This window comes from Salmo salar, chromosome 26 (assembly GCF_965601325.2).
Source record: "Salmo salar chromosome 26, fSalSal1, whole genome shotgun sequence".
Classification (NCBI taxonomy): Eukaryota; Metazoa; Chordata; class Actinopteri; order Salmoniformes; family Salmonidae; genus Salmo; species Salmo salar.
The window spans coordinates 53952633-53980000 of record NC_138316.1 but is presented as its reverse complement, the minus strand read 5'-3'; the positions used below and the strand labels follow the sequence as shown (position 1 = coordinate 53980000).

General features: G+C 46.8%; 1 protein-coding gene and 1 long non-coding RNA gene across 5 annotated transcripts in view; both read right to left on the bottom strand.

The window, feature by feature from the left end:
• gpatch1 (G patch domain containing 1) overlaps window positions 1-27368 on the bottom strand; it is a 46866-nt gene that overhangs the window by 4956 nt on the left and 14542 nt on the right. For all 4 annotated transcript variants that reach the window (XM_082969861.1, XM_082969863.1, XM_082969862.1 and 1 more), the window contains exons 8-16: window positions 14344-14494; window positions 13659-13738; window positions 13173-13380; window positions 11062-11338; window positions 9458-9621; window positions 8875-9059; window positions 5239-5366; window positions 4989-5095; window positions 3572-3753 (exon numbers count right to left, since the gene is read on the bottom strand). In XM_082969861.1, coding sequence (XP_082825987.1) covers window positions 3572-3753; window positions 4989-5095; window positions 5239-5366; window positions 8875-9059; window positions 9458-9621; window positions 11062-11338; window positions 13173-13380; window positions 13659-13738; window positions 14344-14494 — 1482 coding nt within the window. The remainder of the gene's footprint in view (window positions 1-3571; window positions 3754-4988; window positions 5096-5238; window positions 5367-8874; window positions 9060-9457; window positions 9622-11061; window positions 11339-13172; window positions 13381-13658; window positions 13739-14343; window positions 14495-27368) is intronic.
• LOC145864296 (uncharacterized) lies at window positions 2427-3470 on the bottom strand. Its single transcript, XR_014382872.1, has 3 exons — window positions 3386-3470; window positions 2540-3339; window positions 2427-2493 (listed from the first exon to the last, which is right to left on the bottom strand). It is a non-coding gene; the product is annotated as an uncharacterized LOC145864296 (long non-coding RNA).

Genomic DNA, 27368 nt, shown 5'->3' with positions numbered 1-27368 from the left:
GTTACATCTGTCAAACCTCTCAGTATTACAGTGGACTGTCAAACCTCTCAGTATTACAGTGGACTGTTACATCTGTCAAACCTCTCAGTATTACAGTGGACTGTCAAACCTCTCAGTATTACAGTGGACTGTCAAACCTCTCAGTATTACAGTGGACTGTCAAACCTCTCAGTATTACAGTGGACTGTCAAACCTCTCAGTATTACAGTAGACTGTCAAACCTTTTAGTATTTCAGTGGACTGTCAAACCTCTCAGTATTACAGTGGACTGTCAAAGTAGTGCAGTAGGATGGTACCAGTACCTCTACAGTAGGATCAGTGATGTATGTAGTAGGATGGTACCAGTACCTCTACAGTAGGATCAGTGATGTAGTGCAGTAGGATGGTACCAGTACCTCTACAGTAGGATCAGTGATGTAGTGTAGTAGGGATGGTACCAGTACCTCTACAGTAGGATCAGTGTTGTATGTAGTAGGATGGTACCAGTACCTCTACAGTAGGATCAGTGATGTAGTGTAGTAGGATGGTACCAGTACCTCTACAGTAGGATCAGTGGTGTAGTGTAGTAGGATGGTACCAGTACCTCTACAGTAGGATCAGTGATGTATGTAGTAGGATGGTACCAGTACCTCTACAGTAGGATCAGTGATGTATGTAGTAGGATGGTACCAGTACCTCTACAGTAGGATCAGTGATGTAGTGTAGTAGGATGGTACCAGTACCTCTACAGTAGGATCAGTGATGTATGTAGTAGGATGGTACCAGTACCTCTACAGTAGGATCAGTGATGTATGTAGTAGGATGGTACCAGTACCTCTACAGTAGGATCAGTGATGTAGTGTAGTAGGATGGTACCAGTACCTCTCTACAGTAGGATCAGTGATGTAGTGTAGTAGGATGGTACCAGTACCTCTACAGTAGGATCAGTGATGTATGTAGTGTAGTAGGATGGTACCAGTACCTCTACAGTAGGATCAGTGATGTAGTGTAGTAGGATGGTACCAGTACCTCTACAGTAGGATCAGTGATGTAGTGTAGTAGGATGGTACCAGTACCTCTACAGTAGGATCAGTGATGTATGTAGTAGGATGGTACCAGTACCTCTACAGTAGGATCAGTGTTGTAGTGTAGTAGGATGGTACCAGTACCTCTACAGTAGGATCAGTGTTGTATGTAGTAGGATGGTACCAGTACCTCTACAGTAGGATCAGTGATGTAGTGTAGTAGGATGGTACCAGTACCTCTACAGTAGGATCAGTGATGTAGTGTAGTAGGATGGTACCAGTACCTCTACAGTAGGATCAGTGATGTAGTGTAGTAGGATGGTACCAGTACCTCTACAGTAGGATCAGTGATGTATGTAGTGTAGTAGGATGGTACCAGTACCTCTACAGTAGGATCAGTGATGTATGTAGTGTAGTAGGATGGTACCAGTACCTCTACAGTAGGATTCAGAGTGATGTAGTGTAGTAGGATGGTACCAGTACCTCTACAGTAGGATCAGTGATGTAGTGTAGTAGGATGGTACCAGTACCTCTACAGTAGGATCAGTGATGTAGTGTAGTAGGATGGTACCAGTACCTCTACAGTAGGATCAGTGTATGTAGTGTAGTAGGATGGTACCAGTACCTCTACAGTAGGATCAGTGATGTATGTAGTGTAGTAGGATGGTACCAGTACCTCTACAGTAGGATCAGTGATGTAGTGTAGTAGGATGGTACCAGTACCTCTACAGTAGGATCAGTGTATGTAGTGTAGTAGGATGGTACCAGTACCTCTACAGTAGGATCAGTGATGTAGTGTAGTAGGATGGTACCAGTACCTCTACAGTAGGATCAGTGATGTAGTGTAGTAGGATGGTACCAGTACCTCTACAGTAGGATCAGTGTATGTAGTGTAGTAGGATGGTACCAGTACCTCTACAGTAGGATCAGTGATGTATGTAGTGTAGTAGGATGGTACCAGTACCTCTACAGTAGGATCAGTGATGTAGTGTAGTAGGATGGTACCAGTACCTCTACAGTAGGATCAGTGGTGTAGTGTAGTAGGATGGTACCAGTACCTCTACAGTAGGATCAGTGATGTATGTAGTAGGATGGTACCAGTACCTCTACAGTAGGATCAGTGTATGTAGTGTAGTAGGATGGTACCAGTACCTCTACAGTAGGATCAGTGGTGTATGTAGTGTAGTAGGATGGTACCAGTACCTCTACAGTAGGATCAGTGATGTAGTGTAGTAGGATGGTACCAGTACCTCTACAGTAGGATCAGTGTGTATGTAGTGTAGTAGGATGGTACCAGTACCTCTACAGTAGGATCAGTGGTGTAGTGTAGTAGGATGGTACCAGTACCTCTACAGTAGGATCAGTGATGTAGTGTAGTAGGATGGTACCAGTACCTCTACAGTAGGATCAGTGGTGTAGTGGTAGTAGGATGGTACCAGTACCTCTACAGTAGGATCAGTGATGTAGTGTAGTAGGATGGTACCAGTACCTCTACAGTAGGATCAGTGATGTATGTAGTAGGATGGTACCAGTACCTCTACAGTAGGATCAGTGATGTAGTGTAGTAGGATGGTACCAGTACCTCTACAGTAGGATCAGTGATGTATGTAGTAGGATGGTACCAGTACCTCTACAGTAGGATCAGTGATGTAGTGTAGTAGGATGGTACCAGTACCTCTACAGTAGGATCAGTGATGTAGTGTAGTAGGATGGTACCAGTACCTCTACAGTAGGATCAGTGATGTAGTGTAGTAGGATGGTACCAGTACCTCTACAGTAGGATCAGTGTTGTATGTAGTGTAGTAGGATGGTACCAGTACCTCTACAGTAGGATCAGTGATGTATGTAGTGTAGTAGGATGGTACCAGTACCTCTACAGTAGGATCAGTGGTGTATGTAGTAGGATGGTACCAGTACCTCTACAGTAGGATCAGTGGTGTATGTAGTAGGATGGTACCAGTACCTCTACAGTAGGATCAGTGTTGTATGTAGTAGGATGGTACCAGTACCTCTACAGTAGGATCAGTGGTGTATGTAGTAGGATGGTACCAGTACCTCTACAGTAGGATCAGTGATGTAGTGTAGTAGGATGGTACCAGTACCTCTACAGTAGGATCAGTGGTGTAGTGTAGTAGGATGGTACCAGTACCTCTACAGTAGGATCAGTGATGTAGTGTAGTAGGATGGTACCAGTACCTCTACAGTAGGATCAGTGTTGTATGTAGTAGGATGGTACCAGTACCTCTACAGTAGGATCAGTGTTGTATGTAGTAGGATGGTACCAGTACCTCTACAGTAGGATCAGTGATGTAGTGTAGTAGGATGGTACCAGTACCTCTACAGTAGGATCAGTGATGTATGTAGTAGGATGGTACCAGTACCTCTACAGTAGGATCAGTGATGTAGTGTAGTAGGATGGTACCAGTACCTCTACAGTAGGATCAGTGATGTATGTAGTAGGATGGTACCAGTACCTCTACAGTAGGATCCGTGATGTAGTGCAGTAGGATGGTACCAGTACCTCTACAGTAGGATCAGTGATGTATGTAGTAGGATGGTACCAGTACCTCTACAGTAGGATCCGTTGTAGGGCCATCAGTAGTAGAGGTGTCCGGTCCTGACCCAGAGGCTTCAATACGAGCCACACTGAGGAAATCACTGATTGGATCCTTCTCCTTCCTGTCCTCGTCCCCAGCCTGGCCAGACACATCCCACCTGGACCTCTTCCCTGGCTCAGAGGGCTTCACACCTACACAGAGAGGGACAGAGAGACGTAGGGGCCAGGTTTACACAGAGAGGGACAGAGAGAGACGTAGGGGCCAGGTTTACACAGAGAGGGACAGAGAGACGAAGGGCCCAGGTTTACACAGAGAGGGACAGAGAGAGACGTAGGGGCCAGGTTTACACAGAGAGGGACAGAGAGAGACGTAGGGGCCAGGTTTACACAGAGAGGGAAAGAGATATGAAGGGCCAGGTTTACACAGAGAGGGACAGAGACGTAGGGGCCAGGTTTACACAGAGAGGGACAGAGAGAAGTAGGGGCCAGGTTTACACAGAGAGGGACAGAGAGATGAAGGGCCCAGGTTTACACAGAGAGGGACAGAGATGAAGGGCCCAGGTTTACACAGAGAGGGACAGAGAGACGTAGGGGCCAGGTTTACACAGAGAGGGACAGAGAGAAGTAGGGGCCAGGTTTACACAGAGAGGGACAGAGAGATGAAGGGCCCAGGTTTACACAGAGAGGGACAGAGAGAGACGTAGGGGCCAGGTTTACACAGAGAGGGACAGAGAGAGACGTAGGGGCCAGGTTTACACAGAGAGGGACAGAGACGTAGGGGCCAGGTTTACACAGAGAGGGACAGAGAGAGACGTAGGGGCCAGGTTTACACAGAGAGGGACAGAGAGAGATGTAGGGGCCAGGTTTACACAGAGAGGGACAGAGAGAGACGTAGGGGCCAGGTTTACACAGAGAGGGACAGAGAGAGACGTAGGGGCCAGGTTTACACAGAGAGGGACAGAGAGAGACGTAGGGGCCAGGTTTACACAGAGAGGGACAGAGAGACGTAGGGCCTTATTATTAAAGATGTAGTTTGAGTATAACTCTGACTGGTGTGAAAGGTTTCTCTCTCCTCATTTGATAAGACAGAAATAAACCACCACAAAATGTCCAAGGGTTTGAGACGTTCAGTAATGAGACTGAAGAGGTAATAACACATTAACACATTAACAAGTGACTAATCGATAAGATATGAAAATATCGGAAGAGTTAAATCGGGAAATAAAGACTCCCGTGGTGCCGACTTCCTAGTTAATTAAAGTTACATGATTAAGTTTAAATCGCGTAATTAAAACAGAGAATTTATTTGATAATATACAGCCTTAACATTTAATGATAGTCAACGCCACGACGCTCTGATATTCTCCCCGTAACACTTGAGATAAAATGTGAAGTGTCTGGATGAAGTGGAACTGATTGTTTGTTACCTTGTGGAGCGGGGGAAGCACTAGCTGTTGGACTCTCTGATACAGTCAGGAAGTTGAACACAGAGAACTTGTCTCTCTTCACTTTGGGCATTCCCACAAACCCTGACCTGGATAAACAACAACAAGTTATATCTGATAAACCCTGACCTGGATAAACAACAAGTTATATCTGATAAACCCTGACCTGGATAAACAACAACAATTATATCTGACTAACCGTGTGTGTGTGTGGTGTGTGTGTGTGTCGTACCCAGGATAGGGGTCAGGTACATTGAACCTCTTGCAGAGCAGTTTGTCAGGGTGCCATTCAAACGAGTCTCTGGTCAGTTTTCCAAACATCTTCATCTTTACGGCTTCCTGCTTGTCATCCACATCATTCTGAAGACAAAAAAAGGCAAAACAAAAGGATCAAATCAAATGTATTTATAAAAGCCTTTCTTACATCAGCTGACATCTCAAAGTGCTGTACAGAAACCCAGCCTAAAACCCCCCAAAACAGCAAGCAATGCAGGTGTAGAAGCACGGTGGCTAGGAAAAACTCCCTAGAAAGGCCAGAACCTAGGAAGAAACCTAGAGAGGAACCAGGCTATGAGGGGTGGCTAGGAAAAACTCCCTGGAAAAACTCCCTAGAAAGGCCAGAACCTAGGAAGAAACCTAGAGAGGAACCAGGCTATGAGGGGTGGCCAGTCCTCTTCTGGCTGTGCCGGGTGGATATTATAACAGAACATGGCCAAGATGTTCAAATGTTCATAGACGACCAGCAGGGTCAGATAATAATAATCACAGTGGTTGTCGAGGGTTCAACAGGTCAGCACCTCAGGAGTAAATGTCAGTTGGCTTTTCATAGCCGATCATTCAGAGTATCTCTACCGCTCCTGCTGTCTCTAGAGAGTTGAAAACAGCAGGTCTGGGACAGGTAGCACGTCCGGTGAACAGGTCAGGGTTCCAGCAGGTCTGGGACAGCAGGTCTGGGACAGGTAGCATGTCCGGTGAACAGGTCAGGGTTCCATAGCCGCAGGCAGAACAGTTGAAACTGGAGCAGCAGCACGGCCAGGTGGACTGGGGACAGCAACAGGATCAACCCACTGAGCCTCATGCCCAATCCTGGATGCTCAGCCTGTAAACCCCAATCCTGGATGCCCAGCCTGTAAACCCCAATCTTTTGGGGAGGCTGAGGCAGTTCTCACTAAACCCCAATCCTGGATGCCCAGCCTGTAAACCCCAATCCTGGATGCCCAGCCTGTAAACCCCAATCCTGGATGCCCAGCCTGTAAACCCCAATCCTGGATGCCCAGCCTGTAAACCCCAATCCTGGATGCCCAGCCTGTAAACCCCAATCCTGGATAGCGGACACTCACCCAGAGCGACTTAGAGGAGCAATTAGGGCCGAGTGCCAAGGGAACATTAACAGTTCTATTTTTTTTTTTTTTTTTTACCAAATCGGCTCAGGGATTCGAACCATCAACCTTTTGGATTACTGGCCTAACGCTCCTGCGTACGGGCCAGGCCATCATTTAGAATACAGTATCCATCCACATTGACGGGTCTGTAAAAGTCAAAGTGTGATTTATAATAGACATTTAGCAATAAAACCACAATGGATTTGTCATTCTTAACGTATAGAAATATACCTCTGTGTGTTTTGGTTGTTAGCTCAGACGGACAGCGAAAAAAAACAACAATACTTTCTCTGACTGTTATGACAGAATATGGGTTCATCCTGCAGGTGGTTTCTGACACTAATTCCATCTGTATAACAATCCCTTGAGTCTAAATTAGGTCAGGGATTCCTCCTCCCCCCCGTCGTTGTTCACTACCAGCCGCTAACAAAAGACACTGGGGCTCATGTCCACAACACCGATGCAGTGGTTATAAAGCTGAGCCAAAATATGGCCTACGGGTTTATTGAAACTCTACACTCAAGCTGTTGTGATATGTTGAATTTTATTACTGTAAGCAATTATTGCAAGGCACATTATGACACAAAACCAGGTATAAACAGAGACGGACAAGGAAGTAAGGCCAGGTATTAACAGAGACGAACAAGGAAGTAAGTCCAGGTATTAACAGAGACGAACAAGGAAGTAAGTCCAGGTATTAACAGAGACGGACAAGGAAGTAAGTCCAGGTATTAACAGAGACGGACAAGGAAGTAAGTCCAGGTATTAACAGAGACGGACAAGGAAGTAAGGCCAGGTATTAACAGAGACGGACAAGGAAGTAAGGCCAGGTATTAACAGAGACGAACAAGGAAGTAAGGCCAGGTATTAACAGAGACGGACAAGGAAGTAAGGCCAGGTATTAACAGAGACGGACAAGGAAGTAAGGCCAGGTATTAACAGAGACGGACAAGGAAGTAAGGCCAGGTATTAACAGAGACGGACAAGGAAGTAAGGCCAGGTATTAACAGAGACGGACAAGGAAGTAAGGCCAGGTATTAACAGAGACGGACAAGGAAGTAAGGCCAGGTATTAACAGAGACGGACAAGGAAGTAAGGCCAGGTATTAACAGAGACGAACAAGGAAGTAAGGCCAGGTATTAACAGAGACGGACAAGGAAGTAAGGCCAGGTATTAACAGAGACGGACAAGGAAGTAAGGCCAGGTATTAACAGAGACGGACAAGGAAGTAAGGCCAGGTATTAACAGAGACGGACAAGGAAGTGAGTCCAGGTATTAACAGAGACGGACAAGGAAGTAAGGCCAGGTATTAACAGAGACGAACAAGGAAGTAAGGCCAGGTATTAACAGAGACGGACAAGGAAGTAAGGCCAGGTATTAACAGAGACGGACAAGGAAGTAAGGCCAGGTATTAACAGAGACGGACAAGGAAGTAAGGCCAGGTATTAACAGAGACGGACAAGGAAGTAAGGCCAGGTATTAACAGAGACGAACAAGGAAGTAAGTCCAGGTATTAACAGAGACGGACAAGGAAGTAAGGCCAGGTATTAACAGAGATGAACAAGGAAGTAAGGCCAGGTATTAACAGAGACGGACAAGGAAGTAAGGCCAGGTATTAACAGAGACGGACAAGGAAGTAAGGCCAGGTATTAACAGAGACGGACAAGGAAGTAAGGCCAGGTATTAACAGAGACGAACAAGGAAGTAAGGCCAGGTATTAACAGAGACGGACAAGGAAGTAAGGCCAGGTATTAACAGAGACGGACAAGGAAGTAAGGCCAGGTATTAACAGAGACGGACAAGGAAGTAAGGCCAGGTATTAACAGAGACGGACAAGGAAGTGAGGCCAGGTATTAACAGAGACGGACAAGGAAGTGAGGCCAGGTATTAACAGAGACGGACAAGGAAGTAAGGCCAGGTATTAACAGAGACGGACAAGGAAGTGAGGCCAGGTATTAACAGAGACGGACAAGGAAGTAAGGCCAGGTATTAACAGAGACGGACAAGGAAGTAAGGCCAGGTATTAACAGAGACGGACAAGGAAGTAAGGCCAGGTATTAACAGAGACGGACAAGGAAGTAAGGCCAGGTATTAACAGAGACGAACAAGGAAGTAAGTCCAGGTATTAACAGAGACGAACAAGGAAGTAAGGCCAGGTATTAACAGAGACGGACAAGGAAGTAAGGCCAGGTATTAACAGAGACGGACAAGGAAGTAAGGCCAGGTATTAACAGAGACGGACAAGGAAGTAAGGCCAGGTATTAACAGAGACGGACAAGGAAGTAAGGCCAGGTACAACATTAACGGTGAAGCTGTGGAGAGAGCTGCCTACCTCCTGATCTCTCCTCAGTATTGATTACCCACAATCCTTTCAACATTAACGGTGAAGCTGTGGAGAGAGCTGCCTACCTCCTGATCTCTCCTCAGTATTGATTACCCACAATCCTTTCAACATTAACGGTGAAGCTGTGGAGAGAGCTGCCTACCTCCTGATCTCGTGTCACCTCCACAGTGTCTGCCTCCACACCGTCGTCCTGTTTCCCTCTGGTGAAGCGACAGGACAGAGACGAGCTGCTGGGCTTGTAGAGGAGAGCAGCGCGGACGAACTCGTCCCTCTCTCTCCCTCTCTCCCACTCTGTCATGGTGGGGTCCAAGCTCAACTCCAGGGCGTCTGGACAGAGTTGAGGAGAGGGTTAGACGGTGAGGATAAAAAAAAATAAAAAAAAAACATAATTGGAATCTTAGTGGATAAAAACGCACGATGGGAGAGGAGTGCCCTAAAATTAGAACGTGGGATGATTCTTCAGAACGTTTTTTTTTTTTTTTTTTTTAAAGGTTGTCCATGTCTGTGATCCACATGACAAGTATGTGGTTTTATTGTCTTAACAGGACCACAATAACATTACAATACCAGATTGTCATTGTCAAGCACTTTTGTCTTTGTTAAAAATGGCAGTCAAAAATCAGTTCTCTGTACCTCCCGTCTCCAGGTCTGTTTTTCGAAAGAGCCTCTCCGTTTCATAGAATAAAAGTCCATTGTATCTGTTTGACACCATGCAGCCTCCGTACCTCTGTCTCCCTGTTTGAGCTGGTCTATGTAGAGGTCGTATCGGGCCTGTTTATGAGGGGTCCTCTCAAAGGGTTTGAAGGTCTGTCCTGTCTGGGCCTGAGCTGTCGGACCGCTCCACACACTCAGAGCTTCCTGCTGCAGCTGCTCTGATTGAGGAGCAAACCTGGATGGATTTAAACTGAGACTCAGTGATCTGATGTTACCAGGAGCAGCAGGATATTGTAGATGAGAGCCATGCGAGACCTATCAGTGCATTGTTTTGTCATACCTCTGGTATACCACAGCTGACAGCCAATCAGCATTCAGGGCTCGAAACACCCAGTTTATAATACAAGACACTGAACACCGGACTACAACACAAGACACAGGACTACAACACAAGACACAGGACTACAATACAAGATATAGAAGACAGGACTACAATACAAGACACAGGACTACAATACAGAACTACAATACAAGACACAGGACTACAATACAAGACACAGGACTACAATACAGAACACAGGACTACAATACAAGACTACAATACAGAACACAGGACTACAATACAAGACACAGGACTACAATACAAGATATAGAAGACAGGACTACAATACAAGACACAGGACTACAATACAGAACTACAATACAAGACACAGGACTACAATACAAGACACAGGACTACAATACAGAACTACAATACAAGACACAGGACTACAATACAAGACACAGGACTACAATACAGAACACAGGACTACAATACAAGACTACAATACAGAACACAGGACTACAATACAAGACACAGGACTACAATACAAGACACAGGACTACAATACAGAACACAGGACTACAATACAAGACAAAGGACTACAATACAGAACACAGGACTACAATACAAGACACAGGACTACAATACAGAACACAGGACTACAATACAGAACACAGGACTACAATACAAGACACAGGACTACAATACAAGACACAGGACTACAATACAAGACACAGGACTACAATACAGAACACAGGACTACAACACACAATATAGAAGACTGGACTACAATACAATATATAGAAGACAGGACTACAATACAAGACACAGGACTACAATACAAGATATAGAAGACACTGGACTAAAATACAAGATATAGAAGACAGGACTACAATACAAGACACAGGACTACAATACAAGATATAGAAGACAGGACTACAATACAAGATATAGAAGACAGGACTACAATACAAGACACAGGACTACAATACAAGACACAGGACTACAATACAAGACACAGGACTACAATACAAGACACAGGACTACAATACAGAACACAGGACTACAACACACAATATAGAAGACTGGACTACAATACAAGACACAGGACTACAATACAGAACACAGGACTACAATATAGAACACGACTACAATACAAGACAGGACTACAACACAGAAGACAGGACTACAATATAGAACACAGGACTACAAGACTACAATACAAGACACAGGACTACAATACAGAACACAGGACTACAATATAGAACACGACTACAATACAAGACAGGACTACAACACAGAACACAGAGATGGTTCAGACATGGTGAGACAGACAGACATAAAAAGGTTTACCTGCTAGACAGGGCCTTCTGGGCCGAGGCTCTGGCTGCTGCAGCCACCACAGCTGCTCTGGCCTCCCCAGGGGTGAGCTGTCTGGGGCCTGGAGGGGGGAGGACAGGGGAGGACCAGCCAGGGGTGAGCTGTCTGGGGCCTGGAGGGGGGAGGACAGGGGAGGACCAGCCAGGGGTGAGCTGTCTGGGGCCTGAGCTGGTATCTGAGGAGGGCCTCCGTAGGCCGCAGAGTCTCTCTCTGTCCTCAACCTTCAGCAGGTCAAACACAGAGCTGGGGCCTGGAGGGAGGAGGACAGGGGAGGAGACAGGGCAGGGGAGGGGAGGAGGACAGGGCAGGGAGGGGAGGGGACAGGGCAGGGAGGGGAGGGGACAGGGCAGGGAGGGGAGGAGACAGGGCAGGGGAGGGGAGGAGACAGGGCAGGGCAGGGGAGGAGACAGGGCAGGGGAGGGGAGGAGAGCAGGGCAGGGAGGGGAGGAGACAGGGCAGGGGGGGAGGAGACGAGGGCAGGGGGGGAGGAGACAGGGCAGGGGGGAGGAGACAGGGCAGGGGGGGAGGAGACAGGGCAGGGGGGGAGGAGACAGGGCAGGGGGAGGGAGGAGGACAGGGCAGGGGGGGAGGAGACAGGGCAGGGGGAGGAGGAGACAGGGCAGGGGGGGGGAGGAGACAGGGCAGGGGGGGAGGAGGACAGGGCAGGGGGGAGGAGACAGGGCAGGGGGAGGAGGAGACAGGGCAGGGGGGGAGGAGACAGGGCAGGGGGGGGAGGAGACAGGGCAGGGGGAGGAGGAGACAGGGCAGGGGGAGGAGGAGACAGGGCAGGGGGGGAGGAGACAGGGCAGGGGGGGGGAGACAGGGCAGGGGGAGGAGGAGACAGGGCAGGGGGAGGAGGAGACAGGGCAGGGGGAGGAGGAGACAGGGCAGGGGGGGAGGAGACAGGGCAGGGGGAGGAGGAGACAGGGCAGGGAGGAGGAGGAGACAGGGCAGGGGGAGGAGGAGACAGGGCAGGGGGAGGAGGAGACAGGGCAGGGGGAGGAGGAGACAGGGCAGGGGAGGAGGAGACAGGGCAGGGGGAGGAGGAGACAGGGCAGGGGGAGGAGGAGACAGGGCAGGGGGAGGAGGAGACAGGGCAGGGGGAGGAGGAGACAGGGCAGGGGGAGGAGGAGACAGGGCAGGGGAGGAGGAGACAGGGCAGGGGGAGGAGGAGACAGGGCAGGGGGAGGAGGAGACAGGGCAGGGGGAGGAGGAGACAGGGCAGGGGGAGGAGGAGACAGGGCAGGGGAGGAGGAGACAGGGCAGGGGGAGGAGGAGACAGGGCAGGGGGAGGAGGAGACAGGGCAGGGGGAGGAGGAGACAGGGCAGGGGGAGGAGGAGACAGGGCAGGGGGAGGAGGAGACAGGGCAGGGGGAGGAGGAGACAGGGCAGGGGGGGAGGAGACAGGGCAGGGGGAGGAGGAGACAGGGCAGGGGGAGGAGGAGACAGGGCAGGGGGAGGAGGAGACAGGGCAGGGGGAGGAGGAGACAGGGCAGGGGGAGGAGGAGACAGGGCAGGGGGGGGAGGAGAGGAGACAGGGCAGGGGGAGGAGGAGACAGGGCAGGGGGAGGAGGAGACAGGGCAGGGGGGGAGGAGACAGGGCAGGGGGGGAGGAGACAGGGCAGGGGGGGAGGAGACAGGGCAGGGGGAGGAGGAGACAGGGCAGGGGGAGGAGACAGGGCAGGGGGAGGAGGAGACAGGGCAGGGGGGAGGAGGAGACAGGGCAGGGGGAGGAGGAGACAGGGCAGGGGGGGAGGAGACAGGGCAGGGGGAGGAGGAGACAGGGCAGGGGGGAGGAGGAGACAGGGCAGGGGGAGGAGGAGACAGGGCAGGGGGAGGAGGAGACAGGGCAGGGGAGGTATTAGAGACAACAAAAGCATACAAAAGGAGCTTATTCCAAAATATCCTCCAGCTTTCAAATCCAGCCAGGTATTTAATATTGAAATAGTGGAAATGGACGAGGAGAAGACCAGGGTGAGTAGATTGATCTGCTTTCATTAAAAATAAAGAGAAGATGATAAAGAGAAGATGCCCCCGAGTATTAAAACATTGTTGTTGTGGCAAGAGGTTGAAGAAGAATGTACCTTGCAGCGCAGCTTCCCCCAGCAGATCCCTCCTCTGGGCAGAGTCCAGCTGGTGGCGTCCCCCCTTAGAGGGCTCTTCCTGGGCCATGTGTCCTCGAGACGTCTGCAGGGCCTGGGCTACCATGGGGCTCACGCTGGACATGTCCACCACTGGACGGAAGTAGTGGACCGGCCTGAAGTCTCTGGGCAGGTTGGGAGGAGGGAAGATCTGAGGAGAGAGACAGAGAGAGAGACAGAGAGAGAGACAGAGAGAGAGACAGAGAGAGAGACAGAGAGAGAGACAGAGAGAGAGGGGGAAACAGAGGGGGAAAGAGAGAGACAGAGAGAGAGACAGAGAGAGAGGGGAGAGCGAGAGAGGGGAGAGCGAGAGAGGGGAGAGAAAGAGAGAGGGAAAGAGAGAGAGAGGAGGCCAGGGGATGTAGGTGATATAATTCTGAGGTAATTGAAGACAGATTCATTTAGAAACTAGGTAAAGCGAGAACCTACTGTTTTGTTCTCCATCTTATCGGAGGCCAGGGTGAATCCTTCTAGGATTTTACCCAGATAAGCAGCGTCTTTACTGTGGTCTGATGAAGAAGGAGGAGGAAGAAAGGATTAGACAACAATATTCAGTGATCATCATTGATGTGATCTACATTATGTCCATGGGCAGGACTTTGACACGGAATAAATAGGCACAGAGAGTCCCTTACACATAAACCCTAAACAAATGTATGAACCATAATCTTCCATAGTGAAGGACAACAACTGGTAGGACCTGTTCCCCCAGAGATTCAGGACAACAACTGGTAGGACCTGTTCCCCAGAGATTCAGGACAAACACAACTGGTAGGACCTGTCCCCCAGAGATTCAGGACAAACACAACTGGTAGGACCTGTCCCCCAGAGATTCAGGACAAACACAACTGGTAGGACCAGTTCCCCCAGAGATTCAGGACAACAACTGGTAGGACCTGTCCCCCAGAGATTCAGGACAAACACAACTGGTAGGACCAGTTCCCCCAGAGATTCAGGACAACAACTGGTAGGACCTGTTCCCCCAGAGATTCAGGACAAACACAACAGGTACCCCAAAGATTCTCCATTGAAAATATATGTTTTAGTCCAGGACAAGGCTCAATCCGTGTCAGGGAAACTGTCCCACAGTCGTCCATCTCCTGTCATCTCAGACCTGTCTTCTTCCTGTTGTACTGCTGGGGGGCGGTCCATCCGTACAGGCCGTCCCCAGGCTCCTCCCCTCCCAGCACCGTGTCGTAGTTAGACATGGCGTCTCTGTGGTAGATGTCATCGTCCTCGTCCTCCATCGCACCCACACCAAACCCCTGGGGGGGGGGTCAAAGGGTCAAGGGTCAAGCCAAGAATCCCAGAGCACCTGACCAGTAACAACCAAACAATACAGAGAGCTGACAACAGTCAGTCAGTCAGTGTTTTCCCTACTATTAGAGCTGACAACAGTCAGTCAGTGTTTTCCCTACTATTAGAGCAGACAACAGTCAGCCAGTCAGTGTTTTCCCTACTATTAGAGCTGACAACAGCCAGCCAGTCAGTGTTTTCCCTACTATTAGAGCAGACAACAGCCAGTCAGTGTTTTCCCTACTATTAGAGCAGACAACAGCCAGTCAGTCAGTGTTTTCCCTACTATTAGAGCAGACAACAGCCAGTCAGTGTTTTCCCTACTATTAGAGCTGACAACAGTCAGTCAGTGTTTTCCCTACTATTAGAGCTGACAACAGCCAGTCAGTCAGTGTTTTCCCTACTATTAGAGCAGACAACAGTCAGTCAGTGTTTTCCCTACTATTAGAGCTGACAACAGTCAGTCAGTCAGTGTTTTCCCTACTATTAGAGCTGACAACAGCCAGTCAGTGTTTTCCCTACTATTAGAGCAGACAACAGCCAGTCAGTCAGTGTTTTCCCTACTATTAGAGCTGACAACAGTCAGTCAGTCAGTGTTTTCCCTACTATTAGAGCTGACAACAGCCAGTCAGTGTTTTCCCTACTATTAGAGCAGACAACAGTCAGTCAGTCAGTGTTTTCCCTACTATTAGAGCTGACAACAGTCAGTCAGTCAGTGTTTTCCCTACTATTAGAGCAGACAACAGTCAGTCAGTGTTTTCCCTACTATTAGAGCAGACAACAGTCAGCCAGTCAGTGTTTTCCCTACTATTAGAGCAGACAACAGTCAGTCAGTGTTTTCCCTACTATTAGAGCAGACAACAGTCAGTCAGCCAGTGTTTTCCCTACTATTAGAGCAGACAACAGTCAGTCAGTCAGTGTTTTCCCTACTATTAGAGCAGACAACAGCCAGTCAGTCAGTGTTTTCCCTACTATTAGAGCTGACAACAGTCAGTCAGTGTTTTCCCTACTATTAGAGCAGACAACAGCCAGTCAGTGTTTTCCCTACTATTAGAGCAGACAACAGTCAGCCAGTCAGTGTTTTCCCTACTATTAGAGCTGACAACAGCCAGTCAGTCAGTGTTTTCCCTACTATTAGAGCTGACAACAGTCAGTCAGTCAGTGTTTTCCCTACTATTAGAGCTGACAACAGCCAGTCAGTGTTTTCCCTACTATTAGAGCAGACAACAGCCAGTCAGTGTTTTCCCTACTATTAGAGCAGACAACAGTCAGCCAGTCAGTGTTTTCCCTACTATTAGAGCTGACAACAGTCAGTCAGTCAGTGTTTTCCCTACTATTAGAGCAGACAACAGTCAGCCAGTCAGTGTTTTCCCTACTATTAGAGCTGACAACAGCCAGTCAGTGTTTTCCCTACTATTAGAGCTGACAACAGCCAGTCAGTGTTTTCCCTACTATTAGAGCAGACAACAGTCAGCCAGTCAGTGTTTTCCCTACTATTAGAGCAGACAACAGCCAGTCAGTCAGTGTTTTCCCTACTATTAGAGCAGACAACAGCCAGTCAGTCAGTGTTTTCCCTACTATTAGAGCAGACAACAGTCAGTCAGTCAGTGTTTTCCCTACTATTAGAGCTGACAACAGTCAGTCAGTCAGTGTTTTCCCTACTATTAGAGCAGACAACAGTCAGTCAGTGTTTTCCCTACTATTAGAGCAGACAACAGTCAGCCAGTCAGTGTTTTCCCTACTATTAGAGCAGACAACAGTCAGTCAGCCAGTGTTTTCCCTACTATTAGAGCAGACAACAGTCAGTCAGTCAGTGTTTTCCCTACTATTAGAGCAGACAACAGCCAGTCAGTCAGTGTTTTCCCTACTATTAGAGCTGACAACAGTCAGTCAGTCAGTGTTTTCCCTACTATTAGAGCTGACAACAGTCAGTCAGTGTTTTCCCTACTATTAGAGCAGACAACAGCCAGTCAGTGTTTTCCCTACTATTAGAGCAGACAACAGTCAGCCAGTCAGTGTTTTCCCTACTATTAGAGCTGACAACAGTCAGTCAGTCAGTGTTTTCCCTACTATTAGAGCTGACAACAGCCAGTCAGTGTTTTCCCTACTATTAGAGCTGAAAACAGCCAGTCAGTCAGTGTTTTCCCTACTATTAGAGCAGACAACAGCCAGTCAGTGTTTTCCCTACTATTAGAGCTGACAACAGTCAGTCAGTCAGTGTTTTCCCTACTATTAGAGCAGACAACAGCCAGTCAGTCAGTGTTTTCCCTACTATTAGAGCAGACAACAGTCAGTCAGTCAGTGTTTTCCCTACTATTAGAGCAGACAACAGCCAGTCAGTCAGTGTTTTCCCTACTATTAGAGCAGACAACAGCCAGCCAGTCAGTGTTTTCCCTACTATTAGAGCAGACAACAGCCAGTCAGTCAGTGTTTTCCCTACTATTAGAGCAGACAACAGTCAGCCAGTCAGTGTTTTCCCTACTATTAGAGCAGACAACAGCCAGTCAGTGTTTTCCCTACTATTAGAGCAGACAACAGTCAGTCAGTCAGTGTTTTCCCTACTATTAGAGCAGACAACAGTCAGTCAGTCAGTGTTTTCCCTACTATTAGAGCAGACAACAGTCAGTCAGTCAGTGTTTTCCCTACTATTAGAGCTGACAACAGCCAGTCAGTGTTTTCCCTACTATTAGAGCAGACAACAGCAGTCAGTCAGTGTTTTCCCTACTATTAGAGCAGACAACAGTCAGTCAGTGTTTTCCCTACTATTAGAGCAGACAACAGCCAGTCAGTCAGTGTTTTCCCTACTATTAGAGCAGACAACAGCAGCAGTCAGTGTTTTCCCTACTATTAGAGCAGACAACAGCCAGTCAGTCAGTGTTTTCCCTACTATTAGAGCTGACAACAGCCAGTCAGTGTTTTCCCTACTATTAGAGCTGACAACAGTCAGTCAGTGTTTTCCCTACTATTAGAGCTGACAACAGCAGTCAGTCAGTGTTTTCCCTACTATTAGAGCAGACAACAGCCAGCCAGTCAGTGTTTTCCCTACTATTAGAGCAGACAACAGTCAGTCAGTCAGTGTTTTCCCTACTATTAGAGCAGACAACAGCAGTCAGTCAGTGTTTTCCCTACTATTAGAGCAGACAACAGCCAGTCAGTCAGTGTTTTCCCTACTATTAGAGCAGACAACAGCCAGTCAGTCAGTGTTTTCCCTACTATTAGAGCAGACAACAGTCAGTCAGTCAGTGTTTTCCCTACTATTAGAGCTGACAACAGTCAGTCAGTGTTTTCCCTACTATTAGAGCAGACAACAGTCAGTCAGTCAGTGTTTTCCCTACTATTAGAGCAGACAACAGTCAGTCAGTCAGTGTTTTCCCTACTATTAGAGCTGACAACAGCCAGTCAGTCAGTGTTTTCCCTACTATTAGAGCTGACAACAGTCAGTCAGTGTTTTCCCTACTATTAGAGCTGACAACAGTCAGCAGTCAGTGTTTTCCCTACTATTAGAGCTGACAACAGTCAGCAGTCAGTGTTTTCCCTACTATTAGAGCTGACAACAGCCAGTCAGTCAGTGTTTTCCCTACTATTAGAGCAGACAACAGTCAGTCAGTGTTTTCCCTACTATTAGAGCAGACAACAGTCAGTCAGTGTTTTCCCTACTATTAGAGCAGACAACAGTCAGTCAGTGTTTTCCCTACTATTAGAGCAGACAACAGTCAGTCAGTGTTTTCCCTACTATTAGAGCAGACAACAGCCAGTCAGTCAGTGTTTTCCCTACTATTAGAGCTGACAACAGCAGTCAGTCAGTGTTTTCCCTACTATTAGAGCAGACAACAGCTCAGTCAGTGTTTTCCCTACTATTAGAGCAGACAACAGCTCAGTCAGTGTTTTCCCTACTATTAGAGCTGACAACAGTCAGTCAGTCAGTGTTTTCCCTACTATTAGAGCTGACAACAGCCAGTCAGTCAGTGTTTTCCCTACTATTAGAGCAGACAACAGTCAGCCAGTCAGTGTTTTCCCTACTATTAGAGCTGACAACAGCCAGTCAGTCAGTGTTTTCCCTACTATTAGAGCAGACAACAGCCAGTCAGTGTTTTCCCTACTATTAGAGCAGACAACAGTCAGTCAGTGTTTTCCCTACTATTAGAGCAGACAACAGCGCAGTCAGTGTTTTCCCTACTATTAGAGCAGACAACAGTCAGTCAGTCAGTGTTTTCCCTACTATTAGAGCAGACAACAGCCAGTCAGTCAGTGTTTTCCCTACTATTAGAGCTGACAACAGCCAGTCAGTCAGTGTTTTCCCTACTATTAGAGCAGACAACAGCCAGTCAGTCAGTGTTTTCCCTACTATTAGAGCAGACAACAGCCAGTCAGTCAGTGTTTTCCCTACTATTAGAGCAGACAACAGTCAGTCAGTCAGTGTTTTCCCTACTATTAGAGCAGACAACAGCCAGTCAGTCAGTGTTTTCCCTACTATTAGAGCAGACAACAGTCAGTCAGTGTTTTCCCTACTATTAGAGCAGACAACAGTCAGTCAGTCAGTGTTTTCCCTACTATTAGAGCAGACAACAGCCAGCCAGTCAGTGTTTTCCCTACTATTAGAGCAGACAACAGTCAGTCAGTCAGTGTTTTCCCTACTATTAGAGCAGACAACAGCAGTCAGTCAGTGTTTTCCCTACTATTAGAGCAGACAACAGCAGTCAGTCAGTGTTTTCCCTACTATTAGAGCAGACAACAGTCAGTCAGTCAGTGTTTTCCCTACTATTAGAGCAGACAACAGCCAGTCAGTCAGTGTTTTCCCTACTATTAGAGCAGACAACAGTCAGTCAGTGTTTTCCCTACTATTAGAGCAGACAACAGCCAGTCAGTGTTTTCCCTACTATTAGAGCAGACAACAGTCAGCCAGTCAGTGTTTTCCCTACTATTAGAGCAGACAACAGCTCAGTCAGTGTTTTCCCTACTATTAGAGCAGACAACAGCCAGTCAGTGTTTTCCCTACTATTAGAGCAGACAACAGCCAGTCAGTCAGTGTTTTCCCTACTATTAGAGCGACAACAGTCAGTCAGTGTTTTCCCTACTATTAGAGCAGACAACAGTCCAGTCAGTGTTTTCCCTACTATTAGAGCAGACAACAGCCAGTCAGTGTTTTCCCTACTATTAGAGCAGACAACAGCAGTCAGTCAGTGTTTTCCCTACTATTAGAGCAGACAACAGCCAGTCAGTCAGTGTTTTCCCTACTATTAGAGCAGACAACAGCTCAGTCAGTGTTTTCCCTACTATTAGAGCAGACAACAGCCAGTCAGTCAGTGTTTTCCCTACTATTAGAGCAGACAACAGCAGTCAGTCAGTGTTTTCCCTACTATTAGAGCAGACAACAGCAGTCAGTCAGTGTTTTCCCTACTATTAGAGCTGACAACAGCCAGTCAGTCAGTGTTTTCCCTACTATTAGAGCAGACAACAGTCAGTCAGTCAGTGTTTTCCCTACTATTAGAGCAGACAACAGTCAGTCAGTCAGTGTTTTCCCTACTATTAGAGCAGACAACAGTCAGTCAGTCAGTGTTTTCCCTACTATTAGAGCTGACAACAGCCAGTCAGTCAGTGTTTTCCCTACTATTAGAGCAGACAACAGTCAGTCAGTCAGTGTTTTCCCTACTATTAGAGCAGACAACAGTCAGTCAGTCAGTGTTTTCCCTACTATTAGAGCAGACAACAGTCAGTCAGTGTTTTCCCTACTATTAGAGCGACAACAGCAGTCAGTGTTTTCCCTACTATTAGAGCTGACAACAGCCAGTCAGTCAGTGTTTTCCCTACTATTAGAGCAGACAACAGTCAGTCAGTGTTTTCCCTACTATTAGAGCAGACAACAGCAGTCAGTCAGTGTTTTCCCTACTATTAGAGCGACAACAGTCAGTCAGTGTTTTCCCTACTATTAGAGCTGACAACAGCCAGTCAGTGTTTTCCCTACTATTAGAGCTGACAACAGTCAGTCAGTGTTTTCCCTACTATTAGAGCAGACAACAGTCAGTCAGTGTTTTCCCTACTATTAGAGCTGACAACAGTCAGTCAGTGTTTTCCCTACTATTAGAGCAGACAACAGCCAGTCAGTGTTTTCCCTACTATTAGAGCAGACAACAGTCAGTCAGTGTTTTCCCTACTATTAGAGCTGACAACAGCCAGTCAGTCAGTGTTTTCCCTACTATTAGAGCTGACAACAGTCAGCAGTCAGTGTTTTCCCTACTATTAGAGCAGACAACAGTCAGTCAGTCAGTGTTTTCCCTACTATTAGAGCAGACAACAGTCAGTCAGTCAGTGTTTTCCCTACTATTAGAGCAGACAACAGCAGTCAGTCAGTGTTTTCCCTACTATTAGAGCAGACAACAGTCAGTCAGTCAGTGTTTTCCCTACTATTAGAGCAGACAACAGTCAGTCAGTCAGTGTTTTCCCTACTATTAGAGCAGACAACAGTCAGTCAGTCAGTGTTTTCCCTACTATTAGAGCAGACAACAGTCAGTCAGTCAGTGTTTTCCCTACTATTAGAGCAGACAACAGTCAGTCAGTGTTTTCCCTACTATTAGAGCTGACAACAGCTCAGTCAGTGTTTTCCCTACTATTAGAGCTGACAACAGCCAGTCAGTGTTTTCCCTACTATTAGAGCAGACAACAGTCAGTCAGTGTTTTCCCTACTATTAGAGCAGACAACAGTCAGTCAGTGTTTTCCCTACTATTAGAGCAGACAACAGTCAGTCAGTCAGTGTTTTCCCTACTATTAGAGCTGACAACAGCCAGTCAGTGTTTTCCCTACTATTAGAGCAGACAACAGTCAGCCAGTCAGTGTTTTCCCTACTATTAGAGCAGACAACAGTCAGTCAGTCAGTGTTTTCCCTACTCAGCCAGTCAGTCAGTGTTTTCCCTACTATTAGAGCAGACAACAGTCAGTCAGTCAGTGTTTTCCCTACTATTAGAGCAGACAACAGCCAGCCAGTCAGTGTTTTCCCTACTATTAGAGCAGACAACAGCCAGTCAGTCAGTGTTTTCCCTACTATTAGAGCAGACAACAGCAGTCAGTCAGTGTTTTCCCTACTATTAGAGCTGACAACAGCTCAGTCAGTGTTTTCCCTACTATTAGAGCAGACAACAGTCAGTCAGTCAGTGTTTTCCCTACTATTAGAGCAGACAACAGCAGTCAGTCAGTGTTTTCCCTACTATTAGAGCAGACAACAGCCAGTCAGTCAGTGTTTTCCCTACTATTAGAGCAGACAACAGCCAGTCAGTCAGTGTTTTCCCTACTATTAGAGCAGACAACAGCCAGTCAGTCAGTGTTTTCCCTACTATTAGAGCAGACAACAGCCAGTCAGTCAGTGTTTTCCCTACTATTAGAGCAGACAACAGCCAGTCAGTGTTTTCCCTACTATTAGAGCTGACAACAGCAGTCAGTCAGTGTTTTCCCTACTATTAGAGCAGACAACAGCCAGTCAGTCAGTGTTTTCCCTACTATTAGAGCAGACAACAGCCAGTCAGTCAGTGTTTTCCCTACTATTAGAGCAGACAACAGCCAGTCAGTCAGTGTTTTCCCTACTATTAGAGCTGACAACAGTCCAGTCAGTGTTTTCCCTACTATTAGAGCAGACAACAGCCAGTCAGTCAGTGTTTTCCCTACTATTAGAGCAGACAACAGTCAGTCAGTCAGTGTTTTCCCTACTATTAGAGCAGACAACAGCAGTCAGTCAGTGTTTTCCCTACTATTAGAGCAGACAACAGCCAGTCAGTCAGTGTTTTCCCTACTATTAGAGCAGACAACAGCCAGTCAGTCAGTGTTTTCCCTACTATTAGAGCAGACAACAGCAGCAGTCAGTGTTTTCCCTACTATTAGAGCAGACAACAGCCAGTCAGTCAGTGTTTTCCCTACTATTAGAGCAGACAACAGTCAGTCAGTGTTTTCCCTACTATTAGAGCAGACAACAGCCAGTCAGTCAGTGTTTTCCCTACTATTAGAGCAGACAACAGCCAGTCAGTGTTTTCCCTACTATTAGAGCTGACAACAGCAGTCAGTCAGTGTTTTCCCTACTATTAGAGCTGACAACAGCCAGTCAGTGTTTTCCCTACTATTAGAGCTGACAACAGTCAGTTTTCCCTACTATTAGAGCAGACAACAGCCAGTCAGTCAGTGTTTTCCCTACTATTAGAGCTGACAACAGTCAGTCAGTGTTTTCCCTACTATTAGAGCTGACAACAGCCAGTCAGTCAGTGTTTTCCCTACTATTAGCAGCTAGTTTTCCCTACTATTAGAGCAGACAACAGCCAGTCAGTGTTTTCCCTACTATTAGAGCAGACAACAGTCAGTCAGTGTTTTCCCTACTATTAGAGCAGACAACAGCAGTCAGTCAGTGTTTTCCCTACTATTAGAGCTGACAACAGCAGTCAGTCAGTGTTTTCCCTACTATTAGAGCTGACAACAGCCAGTCAGTCAGTGTTTTCCCTACTATTAGAGCAGACAACAGCCAGTCAGTCAGTGTTTTCCCTACTATTAGAGCAGACAACAGCCAGTCAGTCAGTGTTTTCCCTACTATTAGAGCAGACAACAGCCAGTCAGTCAGTGTTTTCCCTACTATTAGAGCTGACAACAGCCAGTCAGTGTTTTCCCTACTATTAGAGCAGACAACAGCAGTCAGTCAGTGTTTTCCCTACTATTAGAGCAGACAACAGTCAGTCAGTCAGTGTTTTCCCTACTATTAGAGCAGACAACAGCCAGTCAGTCAGTGTTTTCCCTACTATTAGAGCAGACAACAGCCAGTCAGTCAGTGTTTTCCCTACTATTAGAGCAGACAACAGCCAGTCAGTCAGTGTTTTCCCTACTATTAGAGCAGACAACAGCAGTCAGTCAGTGTTTTCCCTACTATTAGAGCAGACAACAGTCAGTCAGTCAGTGTTTTCCCTACTATTAGAGCAGACAACAGCAGTCAGTCAGTGTTTTCCCTACTATTAGAGCTGACAACAGTCAGCCAGTCAGTGTTTTCCCTACTATTAGAGCAGACAACAGCTCAGTCAGTGTTTTCCCTACTATTAGAGCAGACAACAGCCAGTCAGTCAGTGTTTTCCCTACTATTAGAGCAGACAACAGCCAGTCAGTCAGTGTTTTCCCTACTATTAGAGCTGACAACAGCAGTCAGTCAGTGTTTTCCCTACTATTAGAGCAGACAACAGCCAGTCAGTGTTTTCCCTACTATTAGAGCAGACAACAGTCAGCAGTCAGTGTTTTCCCTACTATTAGAGCTGACAACAGCAGTCAGTCAGTGTTTTCCCTACTATTAGAGCAGACAACAGCGTCAGTCAGTGTTTTCCCTACTATTAGAGCAGACAACAGCCAGTCAGTCAGTGTTTTCCCTACTATTAGAGCAGACAACAGTCAGTCAGTCAGTGTTTTCCCTACTATTAGAGCAGACAACAGTCAGTCAGTCAGTGTTTTCCCTACTATTAGAGCAGACAACAGTCAGTCAGTCAGTGTTTTCCCTACTATTAGAGCAGACAACAGCCAGTCAGTCAGTGTTTTCCCTACTATTAGAGCAGACAACAGCAGTCAGTGTTTTCCCTACTATTAGAGCGACAACAGCCAGTCAGTGTTTTCCCTACTATTAGAGCAGACAACAGCTCAGTCAGTGTTTTCCCTACTATTAGAGCAGACAACAGTCAGTCAGTCAGTGTTTTCCCTACTATTAGAGCTGACAACAGCAGTCAGTCAGTGTTTTCCCTACTATTAGAGCTGACAACAGCCAGTCAGTCAGTGTTTTCCCTACTATTAGAGCAGACAACAGTCAGTCAGTCAGTGTTTTCCCTACTATTAGAGCAGACAACAGCCAGTCAGTCAGTGTTTTCCCTACTATTAGAGCAGACAACAGCCAGTCAGTCAGTGTTTTCCCTACTATTAGAGCAGACAACAGTCAGTCAGTCAGTGTTTTCCCTACTATTAGAGCAGACAACAGTCAGTCAGTGTTTTCCCTACTATTAGAGCAGACAACAGCAGTCAGTCAGTGTTTTCCCTACTATTAGAGCAGACAACAGCAGTCAGTCAGTGTTTTCCCTACTATTAGAGCAGACAACAGCAGTCAGTCAGTGTTTTCCCTACTATTAGAGCAGACAACAGCAGTCAGTCAGTGTTTTCCCTACTATTAGAGCAGACAACAGCTCAGTCAGTGTTTTCCCTACTATTAGAGCAGACAACAGCAGTCAGTCAGTGTTTTCCCTACTATTAGAGCAGACAACAGTCAGTCAGTCAGTGTTTTCCCTACTATTAGAGCAGACAACAGTCAGTCAGTCAGTGTTTTCCCTACTATTAGAGCAGACAACAGTCAGTCAGTGTTTTCCCTACTATTAGAGCAGACAACAGTCAGTCAGTCAGTGTTTTCCCTACTATTAGAGCAGACAACAGTCAGCAGTCAGTGTTTTCCCTACTATTAGAGCAGACAACAGCCAGTCAGTCAGTGTTTTCCCTACTATTAGAGCAGACAACAGCGTCAGTCAGTGTTTTCCCTACTATTAGAGCAGACAACAGCCAGTCAGTGTTTTCCCTACTATTAGAGCAGACAACAGTCAGTCAGTGTTTTCCCTACTATTAGAGCAGACAACAGCCAGTCAGTGTTTTCCCTACTATTAGAGCAGACAACAGTCAGTCAGTCAGTGTTTTCCCTACTATTAGAGCAGACAACAGTCAGTCAGTCAGTGTTTTCCCTACTATTAGAGCAGACAACAGCCAGTCAGTGTTTTCCCTACTATTAGAGCAGACAACAGTCAGTCAGTCAGTGTTTTCCCTACTATTAGAGCTGACAACAGCCAGTCAGTCAGTGTTTTCCCTACTATTAGAGCAGACAACAGCCAGTCAGTCAGTGTTTTCCCTACTATTAGAGCAGACAACAGTCAGTCAGTGTTTTCCCTACTATTAGAGCAGACAACAGCCAGTCAGTCAGTGTTTTCCCTACTATTAGAGCAGACAACAGTCAGTCAGTGTTTTCCCTACTATTAGAGCAGACAACAGCCAGTCAGTCAGTGTTTTCCCTACTATTAGAGCAGACAACAGCCAGTCAGTCAGTGTTTTCCCTACTATTAGAGCAGACAACAGCAGTCAGTCAGTGTTTTCCCTACTATTAGAGCAGACAACAGTCAGTCAGTGTTTTCCCTACTATTAGAGCAGACAACAGTCAGTCAGTCAGTGTTTTCCCTACTATTAGAGCAGACAACAGCCAGTCAGTCAGTGTTTTCCCTACTATTAGAGCAGACAACAGCTCAGTCAGTGTTTTCCCTACTATTAGAGCAGACAACAGTCAGTCAGTCAGTGTTTTCCCTACTATTAGAGCAGACAACAGTCAGTCAGTCAGTGTTTTCCCTACTATTAGAGCAGACAACAGCCAGTCAGTGTTTTCCCTACTATTAGAGCAGACAACAGCCAGTCAGTCAGTGTTTTCCCTACTATTAGAGCAGACAACAGCCAGTCAGTCAGTGTTTTCCCTACTATTAGAGCAGACAACAGCAGTCAGTCAGTGTTTTCCCTACTATTAGAGCAGACAACAGTCAGTCAGTGTTTTCCCTACTATTAGAGCTGACAACAGCAGTCAGTCAGTGTTTTCCCTACTATTAGAGCAGACAACAGCCAGTCAGTGTTTTCCCTACTATTAGAGCTGACAACAGCCAGTCAGTGTTTTCCCTACTATTAGAGCAGACAACAGTCAGTCAGTCAGTGTTTTCCCTACTATTAGAGCAGACAACAGCCAGTCAGTCAGTGTTTTCCCTACTATTAGAGCTGACAACAGCAGTCAGTCAGTGTTTTCCCTACTATTAGAGCAGACAACAGCAGTCAGTCAGTGTTTTCCCTACTGTTTTCCCTACTATTAGAGCAGACAACAGCTCAGTCAGTGTTTTCCCTACTATTAGAGCAGACAACAGTCAGTCAGTCAGTGTTTTCCCTACTATTAGAGCAGACAACAGTCAGTCAGTGTTTTCCCTACTATTAGAGCAGACAACAGCCAGTCAGTCAGTGTTTTCCCTACTATTAGAGCAGACAACAGCCAGTCAGTGTTTTCCCTACTATTAGAGCAGACAACAGCCAGTCAGTGTTTTCCCTACTATTAGAGCAGACAACAGTCAGTCAGTGTTTTCCCTACTATTAGAGCAGACAACAGTCAGTCAGTCAGTGTTTTCCCTACTATTAGAGCAGACAACAGCCAGTCAGTCAGTGTTTTCCCTACTATTAGAGCAGACAACAGCCAGTCAGTCAGTGTTTTCCCTACTATTAGAGCAGACAACAGCCAGTCAGTCAGTGTTTTCCCTACTATTAGAGCAGACAACAGCAGCAGTCAGTGTTTTCCCTACTATTAGAGCTGACAACAGCAGTCAGTCAGTGTTTTCCCTACTATTAGAGCAGACAACAGTCAGTCAGTCAGTGTTTTCCCTACTATTAGAGCAGACAACAGTCAGTCAGTCAGTGTTTTCCCTACTATTAGAGCAGACAACAGCCAGTCAGTCAGTGTTTTCCCTACTATTAGAGCTGACAACAGCCAGTCAGTCAGTGTTTTCCCTACTATTAGAGCAGACAACAGCCAGTCAGTCAGTGTTTTCCCTACTATTAGAGCAGACAACAGCCAGTCAGTCAGTGTTTTCCCTACTATTAGAGCAGACAACAGTCAGTCAGTCAGTGTTTTCCCTACTATTAGAGCTGACAACAGCCAGTCAGTGTTTTCCCTACTATTAGAGCGACAACAGCCAGTCAGTGTTTTCCCTACTATTAGAGCAGACAACAGTCAGTCAGTGTTTTCCCTACTATTAGAGCAGACAACAGTCAGTCAGTGTTTTCCCTACTAT